The following is a 25,484-nucleotide window of genomic DNA, read 5'->3' on the forward strand; positions in this document are numbered from 1 at the left end:
ACAAAAAGTGATGAAGTTGTGCGATCAGACCAAGGTGTACTTGCGCTTTATAGGTAACCATGGGTGTTTCCTATCATTTGGTGTGGTGACACCTGCACACCCAGCACCAAAGTCTCTTGAACACATTCTGTTGCATTGGAAAGGCTTTTATAGAAACATGGGAGTCAAGCGTGCGTTGGATGTCGTAGAAACAAGGTATGTATGATATTGCCGGTGACTGAGTTACCCAATTAACTGAACAACCCTCGGCTTGGTAAATAGCACGTTGTTTACCACATAAGTATCTTGACAGGACATAACTACAAGATGGCTGACATTACTTAAGTGTTCAGTTGGTGTCAAGACATGAGTCACTATATTTGAGTGGATGACAGTAAATCAGAATGGGACTGGGGGTGACCAGTGACCGGTGACCAGTTGTGTAGTTGGAGGTAAAATGTGTAGGAATGGGAGAAAGACAAGGGAAGCAAGGAGGGAACATCTGTGTCTAGAATCATGGTGAGATCGGTAACCTATTGTATCTCCAGTATTCTACACCAGTAATAGTAAACCTGCTTGAGCTGTACATGCACTGTTCCCGGGCCAGTGCATGTCAAAATGCTTCGTGTGTTCTGTGTTTGTCGTCAGAATCTTGGAGCAATCAATGAGGATAGTAGCATCGTGGGTAAGGCCCACCGCCGTCATTCCAGAGCGACTCATGTTGGTGAAGCTTCAATGAATTGAACACCTGCACACGAGTCATTGCTTGAATATTGGGAGACATATCTTGCACAGTTGAGCTGTGCCTTCACTGTGATTTTCTGATTTTATTGGTGAAAATCAGAGAGGGGTAGAGTTCAAACAAACTTGAACGTACCAATAGCCAGTTCCTATCCATACTGATTCCAACGCTTGATCAAACCACTTGCAATCGCGGACTGATTGAGTGCGAACATGGGCAATGTCGAGTTTACAGTCACTGGTAGAGTATTGTTGGGGTCAGTTGTTGGACAACAGGTGAACAAGGCACACTTACAGCCTTTCATTGAATTTGAGGAGAAGTCCAGGTCAATGGGAGTGACAGGGAGGACGAAAGGTTGAGCGTGCCTCGTCACACGTCAGTTGCGTGCTGGTAACTGTTGGTGAGAAAAGCGCAGTCAGCCAATGCAGGGTTTCGGAGATCACAGATAAGGTGATTTATTGCTATCTACGCCTACTTAGTGTAAAAGTCCTCCACCTTTACAGGACTTTACAGAACTGTGGAGGAAAGCCTAAAAGACCCTGTCGAGAAACCGAGCATCACGTACTGTTCGGTTCCTCTACATACTGTCACTAGTACATATCAGGTGAGGAAAGCAGTGGTCAACATTGATCACGATCGATAAGGAGTGGGGGTCAGCAACTGGATGGTAGGCGGAAACAAGCACCTGCCCTTTTGGGATGACAGCTTCTTGACAGCTTCTTGACAGCTGTGTTCCTGCCTATGCGTCTCTGATTACGCTGACTGCTGAGTGCGATGGCCAAAGCTCCTCAACGCCATGCCCTGTACTAGTATGCTCTAGACGTAATAGATTTTTTCTTTTCTGTCTTCTCCACCAGCCTCAACTCCATCACGTGAATACACGAAAAACATATGTCATCCACAAAGAAAGCTAAAAGCACACATAAATCTAACCTGCCGACCATCCGATTCGCTTATATTTCCACTACTGAAGCAGCTGAGGGTCGGAAAGTAGTCAAAGAGCGTAAAAACCCCTTATCACCCCAACAACGCATCTCCAATATCTATGTGGATAGACTGGCCTTGACACTGGAACAACACGCCGAGATTCAGAAAATTCACACGTCACCGAGTATGTTGGAGACGTATGAATTTGAAATAGCCGGCGACCCTGGGGAGGCTTCCCAGCGCGATGCTGCAGCTATGATGGGCGCTCACGGTCTGATGTTTGAGGACAAAAATGATTTGGACTGTAAATGGAGCATCAGGTGGTCAGCTTTATCTGGAAAAGGAGAGAACACGTTGATGAGAGCCTTATTTCAATGGTAATTTCAGTGATCTGGAAAGGCCAAATGGTTTTAACATTCCGTACAAAACAGTAAATGTGGCTATGATCATATCACGGCAGGATCAAAGAAACGACACAACCCTATGCCGTTTACGGCGTGCCTTGCTCACTTGGAGCTCACATACATACCGAAGACACATCAAATTGTTCGTATCCATGGGTTTCTCACTCATAACAAAGGGTGCAGGACTTCAAAACATACCCAGGCACCACAAGATCCTCTCCATCCAAGTGTCTACTCAGTTGCCCTTGAGCAGTTAAGCAAAGGTCTTCCATTTGCACAAATCTGGAAACATAACCAGGGGCTCGTGAAGTCTCATCAATACCCGGGAATGGATGGCCACCCACATACTTGGCGGTTTTGGTATCTTTTGCTCAAGGGGGACTCTTGGTCCTTATACCATCAATTTAGCCGTGTCCATTTTGGGATTGACGTCGAGAAGAAATTGCACCTGAACATTCACGGTTGGATGGATGAAGAATCAGGGGTGTATAACCAACAGTTTGCTGAGGCAGTGTTTCACTACTGTGTTTGTTTGGCTGTAAACGAGAGGGTAGAGGTGTGCATTGCCACAAGGGATATGCTGGAGTCGACATGGAAGTATGCACACTGGAGGTAAATCCTCATGGATGGCACATTTGGTGTCTGTAGCCGGACGCGCAGCCCTGATTTATGTGAATCAGCTGAGAGTCGAATGGAACATTCCCATCCCTCCTTTTCCCATACCCACAACAGAGAAAGAGGCCCATATTTTGCATACTCAAGTAACTGGCACTACATCTCGTGAACGTTCCCCACCCAAATCTGAGCCAACGCAGCCTCCCCCTACATCTCCCATGCCTGCGACCAATGCTCAGCGCTGCTGAACAGTTGAATGACTTGGTGAACGACTCTGTAGGCCTAATCGAGGAAGACTCAGACCTCTCAGATTCAGATGGAGATAATCTGACGAGTTTGGCTGAGAGAGGCTATTTAGATGAAGCTGTCAGTGAGGTGGCCCCTTCGGTGCGTTATAGATGTTCTAATTTGCAAAATTATATTCTAATTTTAAGTAATTTATACACTAGAGTCCTAGCGTTGATACGCCGACACTACCTATGTCCACCCAACGAAGCATAAAACAGCACACCTGCACCCGTCTACTGCATCATATCCAAGTTGCCCGGCCAAACATAACATCAATCCGGACATTTCTCACTGAGGTTGAATTTCAACCAGACGACATTTTGCTAGCTGGCACTTTTCATCACAAGCTTCAAGACCTGCTTGTGTTACTGGACAAAAAAATATGCTCACCTGGTGCAGGAGGAACAGACAACGACCCGTCTACTGGGCCACCGACGACTCCTACACGCTTGGGGGTGAGACAGAAGTCAGAACATTTAGATATCATGTCACCATCTCCCACAAAAGCTGCCAGACAACAGGACTCATATTCTATTCATTAGTAAAAGACATAGAACATATGTACTTTATATGATGTAGTAAATATGACTACCTTTTGGTCAATCTGTAGTATCGGGGACTTAGAAGAATTTCTGCTCTTGAATTCCGTGATGCAATTGAGGCACAGCTGTCAAGAGGATGTCGTCCCAAAAGGGCAGGTGCTTGTTTCTGCCTACCATCCTCGGCAACTACGCCAAAAAAATGTCTTGCTTAATAAGCAACCCACGACTCACAGCCACCAAAAACATGGCACCTAGAGTCGCGTTGCGTCTTTGTGGTATTTGGAGGACTTACAGCCTTTTAGCCATAAAACACGCCATGTATAATAAATCGTAGTATATACTATAAAGCTATATTGAATAAAAATACTGTTGAAATGTGTCAGATGTCCGCGTCTCGACGATCTATCTAGTCACAATGCGTTACTGTCATGTTGGCTGAGGACTTAGGGGTAAATCATTGGGATACACTTTCTGTTCTGCTTGTTCTTTTTTCCAGGTTTCTTTTGCTCCTACCAATCTCTAACATGAAAAATGATGTATTTGGCTGGGGGAAATTTTGTTTGACCAGCATTAAGGGTGACTTCAGGAGTGTAACTCTTGATATAGTTGGAATTTCAAAAATCCCCCTGGCCATTTTTTAGATAAAGCATTCTAAAGGTGATTTGTTCATCTAATTTGACGTGAAGCTGTCTGAAGCAAGTGGAAAATAGAGGGCCGCACTTCAGAGACAGATGTGATTAGTAATCGTGTTTTCCCACAACAAGCCAGAAGCGTGAATTGCCTACCCCCATAAGGAGAAGAAGACAAATTGTGAATAATGATTAAAGCTTCGGATTGATATTCCAATCTTGAATTCAAAGAGAACAAATACCATTCGTAAGCGTACAAGTAATGAGAAATCCCGATAACTCACCATTAACGGTGACTGGCAGTCTCAGCTCAAGTACCGCTCACGACCATTACTGCTTGCCTGCATCTCCTTCGTTGAGCAAGCCAGAAGAGACGTCGAAGAAATCGTTTCAGAGACAATCTAGGATGCTGATTGCAGTGGGGGAGCAAAAGACAGTTCAGCCACCCGCACGATTAACATGATCAACTGCGGATATGATTTCAACCTACTTGGATTTTGTTCCTGTGCCGTCGAGCAGACTCTGAGTCCACACCACCATAGTAATAATGATGATTGTGAACGGTCGCATAGTTGTTCATCGTGTAATAATGGTTATGGGTGGTAGACTGGTTCCCAATGTCATTGATTATGTCTCGACCATGTTGAATGTTGGAGAAGGAGGCGTTTTGAAGAGATGCATGTGTTGCGTTGGGGAAGAAACTGGGCATCTGTTCAAAGAGGTTTGCGAAGTAACGGAGATTGAATCGATGGGAAGAGGGAGAGTTCAAGTTTTTTGACTGTGGGAGTGGGCACTGGACATTTGAGGTAGCCTTGTGGGTTCAGTTTTAAGCCATTGCTGTTCCGTTTTTGGTCTGGATGACGAGTGTGAGTGTCTTGTAAGCGTCAAACGAGCAGCAGTTTTGAAGTTGGAAGACAAACGTCAAAATTAGTTTCCTGTATCACAAAAATGTCAAAGTCGGAGGGGAATTCCTTGATATGGCAAAACGTCAACATCAGGCTGGGGGTGGGCGCTTGGTGTTGTCAAATGTCAGACTGAAAGGTAAGTGTTTTGGCATGGCAAAACGTCAAGATTGGATACTCGCTTTTGATATTGTCAAACATTAGAGTCAGGTGGGGGGGGCACCTTTTTGATATGGCAGAAACGTCAAAAGGGGTGGAATATTTTGTTTTGCTCTGCCACGACGAAGATACTCGCACGTGGCACTTGGTAGCTTCAATTTTGGACGTGTTCGAACAGGTCTGCGACAGTGAGAAAAATGCTATTAGTTAAAGTTAATGTCACTTTGGGTTAATAGAAAGCAGTCAAAGAGCTGTACAAATGCGAAAAGATCCGAAACGGATTTAACAGGGGGCGACCCGAGCAGTGAGATTCCGAGAACAAAACGATAACAAAATGACAATGAACATGGTTGCCCAAAGCAGTCGAAAGTAAGAGTGGGGATTGAGAATGAGATAGGAATAGATTCAATTTGAATTTGCATGGGCTCCACTGGGTGATTTGGAATAGAGGTATACGTTCGTTAGGATAACCGTTTTGTCGATAAATAATCCGTAACTCACCATCAGCTATGGCAACCACCCTCAGTTCGTGTAGTACATGTCACAGACTTTCGCGTCTCCCAGATCTTCTTTTCCCAAAGATGCGTCAGATATATCGCCTCAAAATCAATCTTAGACCCTGAAAGACGAAAGGGAGCATAGTTCAGTGTCAATAAACCCAACCAGAGGTAAGAAATCTCTTACTTGCACCCCCATCTCTGTCTCGTCGACTGCCACTGGCAGGGGTAGCCTCTGCACCACCAAGATAATGATGATTATAGATGATATGATTCGTCGTATAATTGTTCGTTATCAGCAAAATTCCTGCCACGCTGCCACGCCATTATATACCTCAGGATCAGTTATCTGGACCACAATCCGAGGTACCGGGTGGCAGCTCGATTTAACAGAACTCCAGGGTTTGTAAGGGTCCTGCAACATTGTCACAACACTGTCAGGAGACTGTCGCCAATAGAACAATTCGTTGCCACACCGGAGGGGATTTTCAACGAGTTGCAGCCAGTTGAAGTGGGTTGTGAGGTGTATCGGGGCATTGGCAGCATTGCAGTGCATTCAGAGGGTTGCAACGGGTTCCAGGAGTTTGCAGCAAGTTGTGGGGTGTTGTAGCGGGTTATGAAGGTTGTGATGGTCACAACCCATAGAATTCAGTAGTTGTAGTTTAGACGAGTACCACCTGTTATAAGGAAGTTACAACTCGAATCACCACAACCTCAAAAAAAAGAAAAGAACTACATGATCAATTAATCAGAGTGCTTGGAAGGACAAAAAACATATCTATTCCCTCAATACATGGTATATACTGTACATCATGTCTAGGGTGGTAAATAGCCTCAAATTGCACAGTGTTGTGAAGATATTCGGGACTGCAATTGCCAGGCTGCGGAGTGGGTTGTCATCAGCGTCTGGTCAGTGTCAATCAAAGTATTACAAAACAACTCACAGTCCGAGATGGTAATAGATGACCAAGCAGCTGCAGCTTCACATACTATATCATCACAGTTGACATACCTGCTGGAGGGTCAATTTACAACATTGTGGATTATGGAAAAGAAAACATACCGGGACGCTGCAAAGTGTGGTTGGAGATAATATCTAAAGGTAGGCGAGAGGGTTTGAGTATCTGCAACATGATAGAGGACGGGTATCGCAAACCTACATAGCCAATGACTGCATATATGCGGTCGAGAACAGTGGTAGTCGACGTGGGCAGTGGGGGACATCTTGAGAATGTAAAAGCCTGTGAGAAATACAAGGTGTGATCAGGTTCATTTGAGGATTGAAAAGAACATATGATGCACCTGAAAACCGCCCATCAAAGAGCAACCGCCGATGACACCTGCAGCTGGAAAAGTGACAATGAACTGGATATGCTGAGGACTATCAAGTATGAGGAATGTAATAGTAACAGGATTGGTGTGGACAGAAAGGATGAGGGAGGGCAACGTTGTGAGAGGGAGATGGTGGTGGGAGGGAAGAAAGAAACGAGAGCAGTGGGAGCCAACTCATTCGCTTTATATATCTTTGGGGACGGTCCGTGCACTATGAAGTCAGAAATACGTCATTGAGATCGTCGCCGAGGGAGGAGGGGAAGAGAGGGACACGCAAAGACACACTGAGGTAGATGAGGCGACGAGGTAAAGGGAAAAGAAGCGTGGGAAAATTTAGTCTGGATGCAGGCGGTCCTTAGCAACTGGGAAATCACTGAAAACATCGCAAAGACCAGTTGCCCAGGTTGCCTGCCAACACTCAAAATGCGCTGCTATGGCCACAACTGCTCACAGCGGCTACACACTGCCACAGATGGTAAGAGTTATACATGGTAGTGTAGTTTTTAACCATCTCACATCGGATTTTGCAGGATACTGAGAGTCCCACCACAGCACTGTGACACTGTTGAAAACCTGTCCATTCCGTGGCAGACATTGGTGTGGGTCGTACTGGATTTTATACTGGTTGCAAGACTGTTGGAAGACGATCACAAGACTCTTATAATCTTCACTACATGTAGTGTAGTGTTAGGTTGGCCACTACCCATGGTACTAGCATTGCAGCGTGGCCAGATATTTGCTGATGGATCCGCTCAACCTCTAAACCGTTTTGGAACCAAAACATTGACTCATCAAATGACAGTTTTGAACTGGCATGACAGAGTACAGTAGACCGCCGGCGCAAAGGCCACAATCTTCGTTGTTTGCCTTGGGGGAAATCACCTGAATTGTCAGTGGTGAGATTAGAAGGCGTTCATGGATCACTTTTTTTATGATGCATTCTGCTAATAAGGCTACATTCAGATTTCCGCTTTTATCTCCACTAAGTTATGCTTTGATACCATCTCCTCGTGTGCTTTCAAACAGCCTTGTCCTGGAAATAGCAAAGGTATCGTTCATCAGCATTTGAGTTTTGGCAGCTAAAAAACCCAGTTATTCACCTGTAAACAAAGATTACCAGCCTCAACTGTCCAGGCGCACTCAGTCACTCTTTTGAGGTCTTTTTGTCAGTGGTGAATGCACAAAGAAGGGCCTTAACAAATTGCCAGAGAAACATGAACACCCCAAAGAGGAGCATGAGAGCTCCAGAGAATAATTTGGACATGGCAAGTTGCTGATGGAGGGAGAGGAGGGCCATTGAGCGTAAATGAATTGGGCAGACAGTAGATAAACAGTTAAACACCTACTTTATTGTCTCCATCTGACTCTTGCCTAGTACTAGTCTCCACACCGCTATAGTAATGATAGTTATGGGTGATGTAGTGGTTATGATTCGTGGTGTAGTGGCCATGTGTCGTACGTTGGTTTATGGGGTTGTTGACTACTATCTCGTTGAGCATTGGAGAAGGAAGTGCTTTGGAGGGTTGAGTACATTGCATTCGGAAGAAAATTGGATATTTGAGTATGAGATATCAGGGAATGGATGGTGGAGCTTTATATATCATCTATTGTAGAGATGCATGACTGGCTGAAACATAATAAGCTGAAGAGAGGCAAGTGCCTAAACAAGGACCTACTGTGGTACATAATTCTGGTCAAAACTTGAAAATTTTTGTTCATGATTTCCTGAATTTCCTTCTTTCAGTTTTATGTCACAGGACCCCGAAACCTCCAATTTTCCCACAGCTGAATTCAGATATTTTACAGCAGATTGCAGAACTTAGGGCATGCGTGTAATATTTTTTTTCCCTCAGGCATGAAAAATTTGCCCACTGGCAGAAGTCGCAAAATCGTAGCTCGCTCAATCTTCAGTCAATCCTAGATCTTTCTGTAGTTCTGGATAGTGGTAATCTGTAGTTAGGGAATGACAACGATTTTATGTACTGTCCAGCACTATGCCATTTCGGGCCAATGACTCATGTGCAGCCAAACGAGCTGTTGCCAGTACTGTTCCATCACCTACATCTCATGCTATGGCCAGAGCCAAGAAAACTGCATCAAAGAAAAGAGGAAAAAGCACAAAAAGCCGGTTCCACATCTGAATGACCCACAGCACTACTTGGACAGGTATATCGAGGTTGATTGCAATGTTTGTTGGCTTCAAACCAAGGGTATATTTCTGGTATCACTGTGCAGTCCGGATAGGATGAACTTCCGTCTATCGTAGGATGATATGATCTGCTTCGCCTACAATAGGATGATTTTGAAAGTACACTATTTTCCAGGTTATTTTTTATCCATAAATTTGTCCTATGGTAGGTAGAAAATTCTCCAAATACATAATGACAAGGAAATCAAACTTTTATCTAAATCGGTAGGACAAAATTTCACCTGTCCTCATCCTACCGTAAGTCATTTTCGAAATCATTGTCTCCCTCATACAACTCTCGTGCGAGCGAGCCGCTGCAGTCCATGACCACCCATCCATGACCCCCATCCTTTACCCGACCAACAAGACACTTGATGCTCTCAATTCCAATGACCTCATGCCTGCCAAGATTAGAATAATAGTGGAAGTGTAATCCAAGCGCCTCCAGAGGTTGATCCTTATCAAGCTTGCATCTTCTTATAGATGCAAGAATGATGTCCGAGCCCATTTGTATTTGAAATTCCTGACAGGCGTCATCGCTGAACCGGATAAGAATGATATGCTCCAACTGGCTATAGAAAGTTCGCATCTCGAACTTTGGCTTGAACTTCTTGAGCCGTGCGTAAACATCGACCAGAGCTAGATACTGAGGAACTTGTGAGTAATGAACTATGTTAGTAGTAGTGATAAAGGAACATACTCGTACATATGTGGCATCCCGAGAATCTTGAGGGACCATACCAACGCAAGACGCCCAGATTGTATCACCCTCTTCAGAATCCATCAACTTGACACGGCCCCACATCTCGATATGTGCATTTTTGATGTGCTTTCGAACAGTGCCTATCTTAATGTTCTTTGAGTTGAAACGAGTAACGAGCGCAGCACAGATGCTCGTCATCAGGCCGGAAGTGATACATTCCCATCCTGGTCCTTTGGGAGGCAGAAAGATGTGATTTGGATCTAAACGAAGCGTACATTAACGTCCACTCGAGCCTGGGATCGCGAAATGGAACTTACATAAAAGGGATTGAAAAGAACCATGGACCTTTGAGGAGGGTGGCAGACATAAAGATAGCTCATGAACAACATTGTAGACACACATTATCTGGGTTATTTGAGCCGACTCCAGTACAAAGTGGTCAATAGAGCAGTATGGCCATCGTCTACTCTGAATCGCTGGCTGTAGCGAACCGCAATATCGTTCCATCGGAAACGCCCAATAGCACCAAACCGGACCCATTTCCGCTATTCCATCTGCAATGTGAAGGAGGGCATGGACAGTGAGTGGGCATGTAGAAAGACGTTCTCTTGAATTTTGATAATAAAACCTGATTCAGAGCACTGTGTCAGAAATACAGGGAACTGAGTTGAGAATCGTAGGTTTTAAACTTACTTTTCGTATTCTAGAACCCACTCCGCAAATCCTTTCTGTAGAACTACAATCTCTGCCTCCGATATCTCAAATTGAAGTCAGATATTGAGGAGCTTCACCAAGGAAATGAAATGCCGGAAGTATCGAGGGGAAAGGTGGTTGTGTAAAAGAACCGGACCAAGATACAGGGTCCAAAATGAACGCATTTCAGCCAACATGTAGGATCTGTCCCTGGAAATATCGGGTATGCGAGCACTATAGGCAGAGGGTATTGTACTACCCGTTGCCACAGTTTCCTTTCCGATAGCTTTCCAAACTGCCAAGTCAATAGTGTAGCTTTCTGACCCTTCGTCCAGACCCTTGAACTCACCGGTCCAATGGAGAATCAGATTTGGGAGAAGGTTCTCCCAAATGAGGTGCATAAAGTCGTATGGGAATGAAGTTGGAAAAATAAGGGAATCGACAAAAGAGAGACCTGGAACTTGTTTGATCCCATATCGCTGGGAAAGTCGGTCAGCTTCTGCATCAGTTCGAGCACTCTGAACCTCAACTGCCTGCGCAAGAAGCCCTTGGTGAGTTCTGAGGGGGAGGTTTTGTGGATCATGATCATCATTCATCCAAGGGCGGGATAGTGGTACATAATGGGTTTTGCCATCAGGCCCGGTCACTCCATCAATAGAGCACATACGACAGGGAGACTTTCCATTGTGCCCCTTCATATGCATCAGCATTGATACTGCAGGTATATCACCAAAAACGATGATGAGGAAGGCTCGCAATGAGAACATAACATTGCCGAGAACATCATAAGCAGCAACCCCACTTGAGAGTTTCTCGAGCTCCCATATTAGAGGCCAGAGGAAGGAATCAATATCAGTTGGTTTTTTTGGGCCCGGTATGACACCAAGTGAAAGAATATGCTCGACATGAAAGCGGATGTCAGGGGGGAGGTTATAGTTGAATAGTATTAGCGGCCAGGCTGTAGCCTTGCAATGTTTATGGGGGGCAAAACCGTCAGTGGAAAGGCCCAGTGCAATATCTCTAGGATCTTCGAAGTACTTTGGAATTTGTTGCTCCCCACCAATGTGAATATGTCATTGAAGAAGACGGCGATAGGATTTGCCATCAAATATATCTGACGACATTCCAGGTACATGTTGGTGTTCGTGACCATGATAGCGCATCTTGGTGGCCATGGGTTCACTTCGAGCAAAGGCTTTGAGTCGGGGAATGAGGGGGATATATGTAAAATGTTTGCGAGCACACCTATCACTCCGGAAACAAGGCTCCTCACAGAACGGACATTTATCAAGTTTTTCATAAGCACCAGCATAGCAGCAGCATGATTGCGGACACATATCATACAATTGGGGGTAAATCCTGGCAAGCAGCTTTATTCGGCTGTTCAAACTATCCAGTTTGGGTAGCGGTGTCTGTTCTGGGCCACGAGGGAATGCAAACGGAACTTTTTCAAAAGCTTTATCAGTGATATGCTCTGTAACTTTGAATGCAAATGCACGACAGATAGCAACATCATATTCCCCAAGAGTAGCTAATATATGTACATGAGTAGATGCAACAAATGATAGAGGTAATACACACTGTTGGTAGCATTCCACTCATATTCAAGCCTCATGTTGTCTTCAAAAGTCAGGCCAGCATGCTGAACACAGTATTGCTGTTGAAATTGTTCCCAGGCAAACATATCTTCCTCATCTAGCCTCTCAGCATCTGCTGGATCTAACTCTCGCCAATCGTCACAATCCATCTCATCCCCATCATCTGAATCGGCATCCTCAACTCGAGCCCGAAGTACTGGATTCATCGGCTCTCCAGTGGACAGTTTGAAAGGTCTGGGCCCGGCAATCTCATTCAGAGGCTCGTCATCGTCAAGGAATGATTGTTCAGGTGGAGGTAAAATAGGTTCTGGAACAGAAGTGTGCGGTGGAAATTGTGTCGAAGGTATGACAGTGCTAGCAGTATGTGAATAAGGTGAATACATCAAGTTTCGATGTTCACGCGCACGCTTCCTAGTGACATATTCACTGCAATGTGTGCACCAGACATTGGATGGCATAACAAGAGGTGTAGGATGTTGTACAAGGAAGTTTGGGGACAAAAGGAACCTAACGTTATTTGATTGCAAATCAAAGAAAAACATACAGATATATGCGACGGCATAGCAGGTAACAACGTCATGACCGACACTAGGTTGCCACGTCTACCAGGACTCCCACCAGCTTCGTCTTCTGCCTTTAGCAGCCACAACCCCTTAAACTCCAATACTGTTGCGAAATTGTCTGACCACCAACACCAGACATGTCCAAAACCGCAGCTACCAGAAAAACTCCACACGGCTTGAAAACCAATATCCTGCCAAAAAGAAGGTTACAGATCAAAATAACACTCTAGTCAACAACAGCCAACAGGAAGGCTCTGCCCATGCCAATCGAAATCCACTCACCACTATAGCGAGTAATAATTAAACAGAACCGCATTATCAGTTGAGTTGGAACAGCAGCGAGCAGCAAATGCTGTCTTGGTTCAACAACTCAAACAAAACACTAGTGGTACTGCAGCTGGTTCCATCCCAAAACCACCAGTCAAAGGATCAACCAAGATCTGTGAACATCTGGAACTGGATAAGGACCATCAGAGCAAGGATATATACAACGCCATCCAGGTCAGTACTTACCACCCCTGTTTATCCTGCATCTATCTCAAGACTGCTGATTGGAATCGTTAGGTTGATTGTTGTAATATGTTCGTGCAATCTGGAATGGATCCCAAAACTCCATTTAGGGAGCAACCGATTGAAATGCAAAGCCAATTTCTAGCAGTTGTAAGTCTGAATGGATTACAGTATACAACAACTAAACATACATTGTCCATTAGATGCGTCAACGCTAGCCGCTCCTTGCCCGATGTGCTGGTGACTGGGCCACCATTGCCATCATCAACAGCTCCCTCAAGCACCTCCGACGCAAACTTTACAAGCAAAATGTGGTCCAACGGCCTGCAAAGTACAATTATCTTGTCCAGAATGCCGCAAAACGACGTGGAGCTGACAGGGAAGGTGCCACTGGTAGTAAACGTAAATGTGGGCAAACACCTGGAAGTAGGAAGAGGAGAAAGTCGGGGAGTGATTCGGAAGAGGAGTTGAGTGGCCGGGAGGACGAAATCGAGAAAGAGGGCGAGAACAATGATGAGGATGACTGATAAGCTGGCAAGGTGGTCATAGGAAAAGGACCCGCAATGATTGTGAGAGTCGAACAGTGCACGCTGCACCCTTAATCAGGTTGACAGACTCATGAATGGCATGTGTTATTGTATACTGATTTGAATATAATGTTTCCATTCTTTCTATGGCGCATATGATGGGTGCAAAAGTATCCAACACCTTAGGTTACAAAATACCCTATTGTTGGATAATAATCAATCTATCAAGCCCATCACGAAATAGGATGAATTTGCCCGATTTTTGGGCAAATTTCAGTAAGTAAATTAGTCAAAATTTCTACCTATTTTCATCCTGTCATAGGTGGAAATTCAGCCAACGATAGGAGGAATTCTTAGGAAGAATTTTGTCCTACCTGGACCCCACAGAGTATATGACCCATCTCTTGAGGTCTGCGGAGTCATGGCACTGAAGTCGTTGAATTGGAGGTTTTGAGGCATGATATAGTGTTGGTTATGAAAGAAAAGGCAGCATAAGGGTAAAATTTGACATTGAGGAGCACAACACCACAAGAGTCTTTTTGTCATAAGATATCAATGTCATTCTCTAGCTACTGAGTACAGCTATCCAGAACTACAAGAATAACTACAGTTTATCGGGAACTGAGTGAGCTGCAGCAGTTTTGACCGCTGGACAGTATTTCACAGCCTGAAAAAAAAAATTGCAGGCGTCCAAAGTTCTGCAATCTGCTGTAAAGACAAGAGGGCTGAAGGAGTAATTTGCGATTCATGTGCTACCACAGAAGCTGTGGTGCTTGAGTGGGGCATTGATATAATCCAGGGCATTTACCTACATTGGACCCAGCTACTGGCTCCTACTAATGGGCAGTGTATCAAACAATCTGATTGAATAGGCCTACCTCGCCCTTTGGTGAAATGGCAGGTGACCCAACTGCCATTGAAGTCCAAGGGCATCCCATTTCTCAGCTCAGAGTCAACGGCACCCGCGTAGTCCAAATTACCGTTGTGCTAATGGAAGGCGGGGATTCAAATTTGACCATGCAGCTGGCCTGAAATGCTGCCAGTGTGGCTTTCCTGCCATCCTTCCATTTGATAATTGGTAGCAAGAGAGTGGATATTTGAAGGACCGTGAAGAGTAGATTAAGGGTGCTGCAATGTTGGAATTGGTGGGTGGCTCTCGAGACATGTACAATTGAGCTTTTGTTGCTTTGTAAGTTTTGCATGGACCTGCCTTGATGCCAATTCGGAGTACATTGCCTCTCAGTGAATCTATATTCCATATTTCCCCTGATGACTGAGTACACCCTCATCCACAGTGCGATCACTTCAAAACCAGTGATGCTCAGCCGCTCATTCCAAGTTTCAACTGCTCTCACGAGGCCCAAGCCTGGCTTCCATGCCTCGATAGAACCACCCTGTTAATCCTGAACCTCAGTTCTAGTCAAGCACACAGGGAAGGATGTTGGAATACTTCGGATCTAAGGGGTATAAAAGGCGAGGTCACAATGCTTACCTTTCCCATCATCCACTGAGATTGTATTCAGATTTTTCAACCTGTCCATAATCTCCCAATAACAGCTTTCCTTCTCAAACTGGGTGAAGAGAGGGCATTGGGTGATCGGATGTGTATTGAAGCGAAGAGCCTGGGGCCTGCCAGACAGGCAATCAGGATCTCCAAGCCGAACCATCATCTGCATCTCCATCACTGGTGCCTGGTGTGAAGGGAGATAAGTTGGAAAATCAAGAAGCTTGATGCTTTCTACAAGCTGCCTGACTTTTTCAAATACCAAGTCACCACTGGGCATTGTGAACTGTAAGAAGGCTTGTCTGAACAATGAGAAGTCAAATCAGAAGAAGGAATGCAGTAGCCAACTAGTACTGTAGACAGATGAGCTCATTGGCGGGGACGGTAGCCTACGCATCACGATTCACAAGGGAACTGTCTAACTTAAGAGAATTCCATCACAAAATCTGAGTCTGACTGTTTCTGTCAGGCCTGCCAAGCAATTTTGAATGAAATAAATGTGTCTGAATGTATATTTTGAGGGGTGCGATTTAGATCATCGTTGATATTAGATAAATCAAATGAACAATACCTGCGGAGATTTTGCATACAAATTGTCATTGGACAATGCACTAGTTGAATTATGTATCCGGGTTTTGAAACTCTATTGGGCCTGAGCTCAGTGATCAACGCATCATAATGTTCGCTCGAGAACGATACCAATAGCCAAACTGCTGATGTTCCGAGACTCGCAGCCTATCCTGCAGCCTTCCAGAATCCTCTGACAGCTCTACTATTGGCCCTTCTCCAACAGATGCAGTTTGTGCATTTCACCATTCATCCATAATATCCACATGACTCTGTCCTTCCTGAAACATTGCTCCTCCCATCTTCTTTCCACCCTCAACCTCTGATTCTGAAATAGATCATACCAACAACAATATGGTAGCCTTCCAACTCCTATGCATCTCAACTGTTTACCTAAGAATATCCATGTCACTCCCAAGGAAAGGACCGAATGTAAGGTAGCTCTGCTGTGCAGATTTCGAAGATGAATATAACAGCAACAGCCAAATCCTGCATAGTTCAAGTAAATGAAAGTATATACTAGATTGAATAGTTTATTATTCAGAGTACATGTTTAGGCTGCTAGTGTTGCTTGTATTTAACCTAGACTGAGATACAGGGTAGTGTTAACTGTTTTGATTGTGTTACACCCACATGCATGCCATATCAGGTACTTAGAAAAAATTCTCCCACAAAGTGCTAAGCAATTTTTTCTAAGTACATGATATGGCATGTGTGTGGGTGTAACACAATCAAAACAGTTAACACTACCCTGTATCTCAGTCTAGGTTAAATACAAGCAACACTAGCAGCCTAAACATGCACTCTGAATAATAAACTATTCAATCTAGTATGTACTTTCATTTACTTGAACTATGAACAACTCACTGGTTCTCAACTTGATTTTTGAGACATTGAGATTAAATTGAACTTTTGAGATTCAGTTGAATTAAATTCTGGAAGCACGATTGAGATTACTATATTCTACAGGGCTCAGAGCTACTAATAATATTGTTCACAAGTGGGCATTTAAGGGGTCGCTCAAAATAAATTTAAACTTTTGATTTGAGTTTGAGTTGAGAGAGACGTCGCGACGTCTCTGGTTTAAACAAAATGCATGAATTTACTGGAATCTGACGGGTTCTGTTTAATAAAGAAGTAGACATCCTTCCAACGTCTGCAAAAATCAGTTGATATCTACGATGAATCAATAAGATTTTAGGTAGAAGGTAAGAGACGCACCTCCAAGATATGTAATCTCCTACCAGTGCCATTCCAAATTTCGCAACTTTCCTCGCCATAAGGCTTTGATTTCGTACCGGATCTCCGTGTTCAGACGAAGTTTGCGTTTGGGCCGTTGATGGAGAAAAAAGCTGCGGGTTATCCACAAGGTTTCAGTGATTTTATCTGAAATTTTTGAGGTGTCATGGCCTTTTGACGCTGAGAGGTCTTCACCAGCATATGGATGTGTAGTGGGTCTAATCGTCGCCAATTGCGTCTCTGGACGTTATGCTTTTGGTATTCTTCACCATCCTTGATGAAACGGTCATTGAGAGAATGGAACAAGAGTGACTAGGAGTGCGTCCATTGAGCGTGAATAGTGATGGTTGTTACTAACGAAGCTCCGTGAACTCCGGGCGGACCGCCAGCGTGACAGGTCCAGGAACATCGCGATCACCTGCTTGGTGACCTAAAACACAGTGGCCGCTGGCGCGTCTGTTGAAACTTTCTATTGCCACCATCTGCTCGTATTCGACAGTTCCGTCGCGCAGTTCCTGTACATAGAGCTCAATTATAATTGAGACTCCATGATATCCAATTATGGACTCCCTCTTGGAGGCAGTGGACACTGGATAATTTTCCCAGGGTGCGGGCAGGGTTAATCCGGGAGCTTCGGACGGAAATATAAGGACAGGCGCTCTCCCAAAATTTTAAACTCGGAAAGGCCACGAGGCGACAGAGAAGAAACTATAAACTGGAACTTCCGAATCTCAACTTGGGTCCGGGTTTTGCGTTCCTCAAGTTCCGCTGTAATCAGTGTGAGGGGTTGTATTGTAAGTCAACAGCGAACCACGCGGGGTTATAAGCCACAAATATCAGCGGGAGTGTAAGCCAACGGAATGGAGATTTTAAGCCATATGCATGAACAGCCCGTTTACTACTTAGGGGAAGGTTTAAACATTTACCGGTCAACGGTACAGGATTAAAGACCATAAACAGACCTTTTTTATTTTGGGCAACTCGTATGGGTACGTGTTCCCCTTCATTACAGGGTTATAAGCCGGTACTATTACCTGAGGATGAGTGGCTGAAAGCTTCTGGCGCTGGCATTGACGATGAGTGCTAGTAGTCCCTCCTCCTAGCAGACGGCGGGTGTTTGCATATACAGCTCCACTTAACAGGCAATCTAAACTTGGCGTGCCGCTTCACGGTAAGATCGGAAGTTGAGTATGTAGAGTGAGTGTATCTCCCGTGTTACCCAGTTATAGATGTTCAAAACAGCGGAATATGGAGGCTAGTCTCTTTCCGGCATCCCTCCTCTCGTGGGGTATATAAACGCTACCCGCAGAGACTCTTTTTCCTTGTCAGTCCTCCCTTCTGAGCCTTCCAATATGCGATCCTTCGTTCAATTAACTTCTACTCTTCTCGTGGTGGCGAGTATTGTCTCTGCTAATCCCCTTGTGGAGCGTCAAGATATTTGTTAGTGACTTCTTTGCCGTTTTTGATCGTCGACATGAGTGCTTACCGTCAATTTCCTTAAACTTACAGCTGTCGGTCCAATTGTCGAGTGCAATTTGTCTGCTTATCCGCCCCTTGTCAGTCCATTTTTGTTCTTTTAATACGATATTTAGTCCTAGCTAACTTACCGTCGACCGATGTCGCAGAACTGTACGCCCGATATTTCGAAAGACCGCTCGAGGTCTCCGATGATTGACTGACTTGTATTCGTAGGCCCCTTCACGGACCAGAATTGTTGCAAGAGCGATAGGTCACCGACTGGATATGAGTAAGTGTTAACGCTTCCTTGCATTCTGGACGAATGTGCAAACTTTATTTTGTAGATGCAAGAATCCTGGGTTGCTCTGTTTGGTCGATTGAAAGCGATGGTAGTGGTACACCGTTCTTACGCTCCAATTTTGGCAACATAAGCACGTCGGATCCTTAGGATGAAGTAGAAGAGAGGGTCTGTAATGATAATGTAGGGCGGTTATATCTCTGAATATAACCCTGTTCGAATGGCGTCTTCAGTGATTGACGAACTTGACGGGAATCGAACCTTGTGCATCTCGGTAAGAGGTGTAAGAACGCATATCAAGAAAAATAATAATATGCACTCCTCAAGAACAAGTAAACAAGTAAACAAGTAGACCTCAAGATGCTAGGCATACTAAGTAATTGTGGGGATTGACGAACTAACGAGTATACGTACTAGTGAGTTTCTAGTGAGTTTATAGCTTGTATACGGATGATATTGACACCGGCATCTTCGATCTCGATCAAGGAACCGCGGCAAAGCAAATACTCGTCGGATATTTCCGAAATGCCGAGCTCCGAAACTTTAAAGCTTCAACTCAAGTCCCAACGTGCGTTGACCTTCAGCCCGGGCATTTTAGTGGGTCTCGTCCAGTATGTACCAAATCCAGAGTCCATGAAGGTCAGGCAGTACGAGTTGAAGTAAGATTAACTCGCTGACTCGCTCAGCCAGCGGCCCGGAAGCGTGCTTGACAGTTTCAGTATTCGTTGTGGCTGTAAAGCCGTTCCGTGCTGCTTGGTTATGCGAGGAATCGATACTATCACGAGAGTGAAGATCACTACTTTGCCACGGGGCAGGGAAAATCCGAACATTCGACCGTTATCTGTTATTATTTGCTCGGATTACCTAGCGGGCCTTCCAATTCAAAATGCATCGGTCATTCCTGGCGGCACGTTACAAGGTTTACCGTTTGAGGGTTTGATTCAAGAAATCAGAGAGAGAAAAAAAACTCTCTCTACTCGACGCCACAGTGTGCATTCAACAGCAAATCAAACATCAATTTCTCCAGACCAATAGTCACACTCGTACTACACACTAACAACACAAACATCCACTACATTTATTCATTCAATAATCTCGAAGCTGATGAGTAATATCCCATGTTTCAGTCCAAAATGTGAACAAACTGGAACTCGGATGGTCGAACACTCGGAGAAAAGAATTTAATCTGTTGGGTGAGTTAGAAACATCGGACGCGGATGAACGAGGAGGTCTGAGGGAACAGACACAAACTTGCTCACCTGAGCTTGTTCATCCCCCTCGGGAACGACCCATGATCCTCCTGGGCGCTCGGAGTCATCCTCTCGGGTGATACTGGGTGAAACAGGTTAATCACTCCGAAGATCCGGAAAAAAAAGTAGATATGTACTAGTATCTGTTATGTTTGCCAGGGAGAGGAAAAATAATCCATGAAGGTGGAGGGAGTATACTATCGCCATTGGCCCACACCAAGCCATTGCTTTCGTCGGTGGCAGCGTCCCGATTGGACAAAACGTATGTGTTGGGTTTGCCTCCTATCAGTGGTTCAACTGTCCACTGTGTATACGAGAGAAAGCCGTTGAGTAAGATCCATGGTCCATCAAAGAGTTTAGTCAATAACTGACCGTGGCAGGGTCAGGCGGAATAGGCCTGACATGCTTGACAATGGGCACTTTGGGACCAGCAAATGATTTGTCTTCATAGAGGAGACGGGAAATGAGGTTGCCGCGTTCGTCGAAGATCAAGTATTTTCCACGTTTAAGAGACATTTGAGAGTGAGTGATGAGATAGAGAGGAGGATGTAGGGAGCTTTTATAGTCGATATCGAGGCTTACAAATATCTTCTATTTATGAGTCTTGCCAATAGTGTCAGGAATCAAATAATAATAACGGTTAACTATGAAAATAATAATCCGCGCAGGATGCGAGTAATTTCAATAATATCTTAAGCGCCACAAGTTCTAGTATGTTCTTGGTCCCGAAGATGACCGGAAGTATGATTGCACCGGTCATCGAATTGAACAATAGGTATATACGTCTTAAGGACTCCTCCTCAGTTGAGTCCAACGTTCGGGATAGAACCCTCTGTTCGGATTACCCCAGCTTTGCCGTCTTTGCGAGCCCTTGAAAAAATGACACAGAGAATGTTCCTACGTCCGCTTTCGGAAGTTACCTCTCTCCTTTGTTACGGTATCAAACCAGACTTAGCAATACAAAGTACTGCCAGATATTGTTGAAAGTGTGCTACAAACAGTCGAATGAGATAGGCCCTTCAGTGTATCTGGGCTTCAAAATTCTAGGATACGCTAAGTCCCCTTCGATAGTCATGCGTGTAGCCTTGGCATCACTGGATACCCATGTTCGGCATCCGAGAGATAGCTTCGACTGTACACAGGGCTGCCAGAGGGTGGCGCAACTTTGCTATGTACAGGCAGCCAGTACTGAATTGGTTTATTTCTCTTTTACAATGATAATACAAGAATACATCCGGATGCATTGACTCCGCACCGGCTTTGTGCACCAGACAGAATAGAACTTCCCATTTCGACCGTCGGCGTGAGTAACTCCATGAGTACTCGCTTCAAATGACATTTGAATTTGCTGTAGATTCCTTTGAGTCCTTTCCCATGAAGACTCCGCTTCGTCTGTCAGATGGTCAAGCTCAAAGAACTTCACAAATTGGGTTGTGGGGATGTGGCTCATGCTAGTAGCTGAAAGTTGTCGTAATAAATGATTCAACCTCCGGGCCAACTCCGCAAACAACTGAACGCAGCGTACTCTCTCTGGTATGGTGCGGACTGTGGCGTAAACGGTAAGCGGAAGATATTGGTCCTAGTTCCCAATACAGAATATTGTTCGAGCCGGGTAGTAACTTCTGAAAGTGGACGCAGGAACATTGTCAATGTCATGGCGAAAGCTGAATAATACGAACAGAAAGCTCATTCTCCGCCTCTTTGCTGTTTACTTGACGAAATCATCGGATTTGTCTGGATAACCGTCCCCATACCGTGTTTGCAACGTGTATATAGCAATAGTTCAAGCCCAAGTTAGATGTCCGGTGCAATCACCATTCCGGTCATCTTCGGAACCAAGAAGTTCCTAAAGATATTGAGAAGTTAAATTCTGACCGCAACGAACATAGCCTGCGGAGATTTCGTAAAAGTCGTCATCAAAAAAAAGCACTGGTTGGATCATGTATTCGGTGTGGGCCTTGAGCTTGATTGATAGTCAGCGCATTATGAACCGTACCAATACGACTCCATTCAGTAACCAAACCCCTGATGTTCCGAGATGACCTGTCGTGCGGTAGTCCTCTTCTTCCTTCCAAACACTGCTCCGACAGCTCTACTTCATCTCTTGAGAATGTCACACCCATCTGCTCCGAGTCTACCATTGGTCCTTCTCCGGCAGATGTTGGTTGGTGTGTTTCGTCTATCATCCGTAACATCCACGCGACTCCGATGTTGTTCCTTCCATAGCGTCTCGGCTATTTGCCCCAGAATAACCTCCCGTTGACCGAATCCAAAGAACGACCCTGCGGGGATTTCGGAGATGGATGTAACAGCCCAGCCCAGAGTTCCAACCCAAGACTGTTGACCGCTTTGGGCTACGGATTGGGCGGATCGTTATACATGGGGTGTGTAGCGCACCGGGATTGGAGTAAGGGAATAAGTAAGCCCTGGTCGTAATGAATGAGGTGGAACAGTCTTTTCAAGTCCTGAGTTCCGCAGGATACACTACCGTTCATCGTGAAATCTGACGGGTGCAGAAATCAGTTGATATCTACGATGGATCAATGGGAAGGTTTCAGGTAGAAGGTAAGAGTCGCACCTCCAAGATATGTAAACTCTACCAGAATGAGATATGTGGTGCCATTCGCAACTTCCTCACCAACCTCCTCATAAGTCTTTGACTCGGGTTACCCACAAGTGTTCAGTGTTTCCATCTGAAAAATTTGATGGCTTCCGGCGATTTGTGGCCCTTTGACGCTGAGAGGTCTCGGAGTATATGGATGGGTAGTGGGTCTAATCTTTGGTATTCTTCACCATCCTCGATGAAACCGTCGTTGAGAGAATGGACCGAGTTGGCAGTAACAACAAGCTCGAATCATGATGGTTGTTACAGAGAAGGAAGCCCCGTGAACTCCTGGCGGACCGCCAGCGTGACAGGTCTGTGAGAACATCGCGATCGCCTGCTCAGTGACTGTGGCGTGCCCGAGATGGCCGATACACGCAAGCTGTGACCAGCTGCGCCGCCTAAGATCTCCGGAAATTTAATTTCTATGGAACTCTCGGGGCTGGCGGCATTTTCGGAAGTGGACACCTCGGTAAGGTCGTAAGATCGGAGGTAAGCATACATGCAGACTCCAGAGAGTAACTTCTCTGTTATCCATGGCCAGTTATACATGTTCAAATGACGAGGCTAGTTCACCGCCTCTACATTTCTCTCGTGGGGTATATAAGCACTACCAACAGAGACCTTGGTTTCTTGTCAGTACTCCCTTTTCTGAGCTTTCCTATTCGATATGCGATCCTTCGTTCAACTTACTTCTGTCCTTCTCGTGGTGGCGAGCACTGTCTCTGCTAACCCCCTTGCAAAGCGTCAAGATATTTGTTAGTATCATCTTTCGTCGTTTTTAATCATCCACCTGAACGTGAATGCTCATCGTTGAATTTCTTAAACTTACAGCTCGGTTTACCGATCCAATTATCGAGTGCAAACCATCCGCCGAACCGCCCTTTGTCAGTCCACTTTGCTCTTTTTAATATGATATTCAGTCATAACTAACTTAACGATTTCACAGCAATGTACGCCCATTGTTTCGAAAAGACCACTATTGGTCTCCGATGATTGACTGACTTGTGATTGTAGGCCTCTTCGCAGAGCAGAAATGTTGCAAGAGCCATAGGTCGCCGACTGGTTATGAGTAAGTGTAGTGTCAACGCTTCCTTGCAAATTGAAATCTGGAGGAATGTAACGATGTTCAAACTTTATTTTGTAGATGCAAGAATCCTGGGTTGTTTTGTGAGGTTTGAAAGCGATGGTGGTGGTATACTGCTCGTAGAGTCGAATGTTGATAACAGCAAGAAGAGGTAATCTAGAATGCTGATGTACGGTGGCCATACCTCTGAATATGACGGCGTTTTCATCGATTAACACTGCGGCGAAGGCAACGCAAAAACCGGCATTCGGAGTTCGGTACAGTTCCGCGTCAATTTGGTCAAAAGACAGCAGTTGCAGTAAAAGGAAGCTCCGTGAACTCCGGGTGACAAGGAACATCGCGATCACCAGCTGGTTGGTGGACATAAAACTTCGCGATGGATATAAATGCTCATCAGGCCCAGGGGCAGTTCCCGTTCTGTTACAGCGCTTTCCATATTCATGCGGAAAAACACAATTTTGAAAATTTATGTGGTTCTATTTGTCCGCGGCCGGCAGTAGCTTCGGCGAAAGCGCGGCAATACATACAACAACGCACAGTGAGGACGCTGCTACTAGTACTCCTCTCAGCTCTGTATACCCCATTGTTATTTATTCTCCCTTTCCCTTAATGTACAAAATTCTCATTACCTCATTTGAATGTGAATAAATTGCATTTCCCACCACATTTCCGAGCTTGTTGTCAACGAACATGGCAAAAAACATCAAACAGGGCCTCGCACTGAGAAGAGGCTTCCTTTACTACACACTTTGCAATGGTGCTGACTCTGTTGAATTGATTCAACTTGTACGACGCGAGGCACAATAATCTAATGAAGAAATAGTGTTCGAGGCCCAATCGAGGCCACTACAGCTGAAGATGCTAACTATCAGACTCGTGGGAATATGGGTCCTGTGGCCGTAAGTTCGCCGAAGCTACTGCCGGCCGCGGACAAATAGAACCACATAAATTTTCAAAATTGTGTTTTTCCGCATGAATATGGAAAGCGCTGTAACTTCGGACAGGTCCGTGCTAAATATCAAACACGTGGTAGGACCGGCGTTCACCGGCTTCCTCTCAGAGTCCATTCACCTCAGGCAGGAGTTTGACAGCTAACGTAATGGCCTGATAGGCCCCCAAAAAAGCCGTGAGAAACTGGGCCTGGAAGGCCTTCTACGCCGTCGCACGTTTCCTCAGGAACGCTTCTACCTCTCCTACCGCGACCATCTATTCCTCCCCGCTACCCTCATTTTCTTCCTCCCTTCCGTTCCTCCTGTCCGACATCAGTTTTATAAGCAAAAAAAAGGCCAATTCCAGTCTCCCGCGGCATCCAGTTACACTGCGAAAGCATTTGAGATAGTATCACTTGGCGGGTACGTCCTCCTACCTCCTCATATTTCTTTTGTTATTTAACCATTCCCGATTCCATCTCTCCATTGTCCATTGTCTGCGTTCTCTTTCGACTCAACTTATGCGCAGTGAATATACGAAATGTGGAACTCCCTAACGGCTGCACAACAGCACCTTTAGGCAGTAGGACTCGATTGTTTTTCTCGCCCTACGTCTTCTACGATCGCCCGTCCGCTACAATCACATTTCATTGGAGGCCCAATGAGAACATCTACTAAAAGGCTCGCATCACACACCGACAAGAAGCGTTCTGCACAGTAATATTGGTTCTCTATGTTCTACAATTATTCTC

General features: G+C 45.1%; 6 protein-coding genes across 6 annotated transcripts; 2 read left to right on the forward strand and 4 right to left on the reverse strand.

The window, feature by feature from the left end:
* Positions 1–2,898: 2,898 nt before the first annotated feature.
* On the forward strand, positions 2,899–3,497 carry E1B28_012876 (uncharacterized protein; the record flags this gene model as incomplete). Its single annotated transcript, XM_043158032.1, has 2 exons — positions 2,899–3,054; positions 3,117–3,497. 2 exons carry the CDS (start codon positions 2,899–2,901, stop codon positions 3,495–3,497), a joined length of 537 nt encoding a protein of 178 aa, XP_043005402.1.
* Positions 3,498–9,457: 5,960 nt separating this feature from the next.
* E1B28_012877 (uncharacterized protein) lies at positions 9,458–10,309 on the reverse strand (the record flags this gene model as incomplete). The annotated part of the gene is made up of 3 exons (XM_043158033.1): positions 9,458–9,850; positions 9,905–10,167; positions 10,225–10,309. 3 exons carry the CDS (start codon positions 10,307–10,309, stop codon positions 9,458–9,460), a joined length of 741 nt encoding a protein of 246 aa, XP_043005403.1.
* Positions 10,310–10,677: 368 nt separating this feature from the next.
* On the reverse strand, positions 10,678–11,196 carry E1B28_012878 (uncharacterized protein; the record flags this gene model as incomplete). Its single annotated transcript, XM_043158034.1, has 1 exon — positions 10,678–11,196. The coding sequence occupies one exon, from the start codon at positions 11,194–11,196 to the stop codon at positions 10,678–10,680; it is 519 nt and encodes a 172-aa protein (XP_043005404.1).
* A 477-nt stretch (positions 11,197–11,673) lies between these two features.
* Positions 11,674–12,656, reverse strand: E1B28_012879 (uncharacterized protein; the record flags this gene model as incomplete). Its single annotated transcript, XM_043158035.1, has 2 exons — positions 11,674–12,131; positions 12,182–12,656. The coding sequence occupies 2 exons, from the start codon at positions 12,654–12,656 to the stop codon at positions 11,674–11,676; spliced, it is 933 nt and encodes a 310-aa protein (XP_043005405.1).
* Positions 12,657–13,358: 702 nt separating this feature from the next.
* On the forward strand, positions 13,359–13,798 carry E1B28_012880 (uncharacterized protein; the record flags this gene model as incomplete). Its single annotated transcript, XM_043158036.1, has 2 exons — positions 13,359–13,421; positions 13,490–13,798. The coding sequence occupies 2 exons, from the start codon at positions 13,359–13,361 to the stop codon at positions 13,796–13,798; spliced, it is 372 nt and encodes a 123-aa protein (XP_043005406.1).
* Positions 13,799–19,987: 6,189 nt separating this feature from the next.
* On the reverse strand, positions 19,988–20,630 carry E1B28_012881 (uncharacterized protein; the record flags this gene model as incomplete). The annotated part of the gene is made up of 4 exons (XM_043158037.1): positions 19,988–20,050; positions 20,124–20,196; positions 20,252–20,418; positions 20,487–20,630. The coding sequence occupies 4 exons, from the start codon at positions 20,628–20,630 to the stop codon at positions 19,988–19,990; spliced, it is 447 nt and encodes a 148-aa protein (XP_043005407.1).
* Between the last annotated feature and the right edge of the window lie 4,854 nt (positions 20,631–25,484).

This window comes from Marasmius oreades, chromosome 8 (assembly GCF_018924745.1).
Source record: "Marasmius oreades isolate 03SP1 chromosome 8, whole genome shotgun sequence".
Lineage (NCBI taxonomy): Eukaryota > Fungi > Basidiomycota > Agaricomycetes > Agaricales > Marasmiaceae > Marasmius > Marasmius oreades.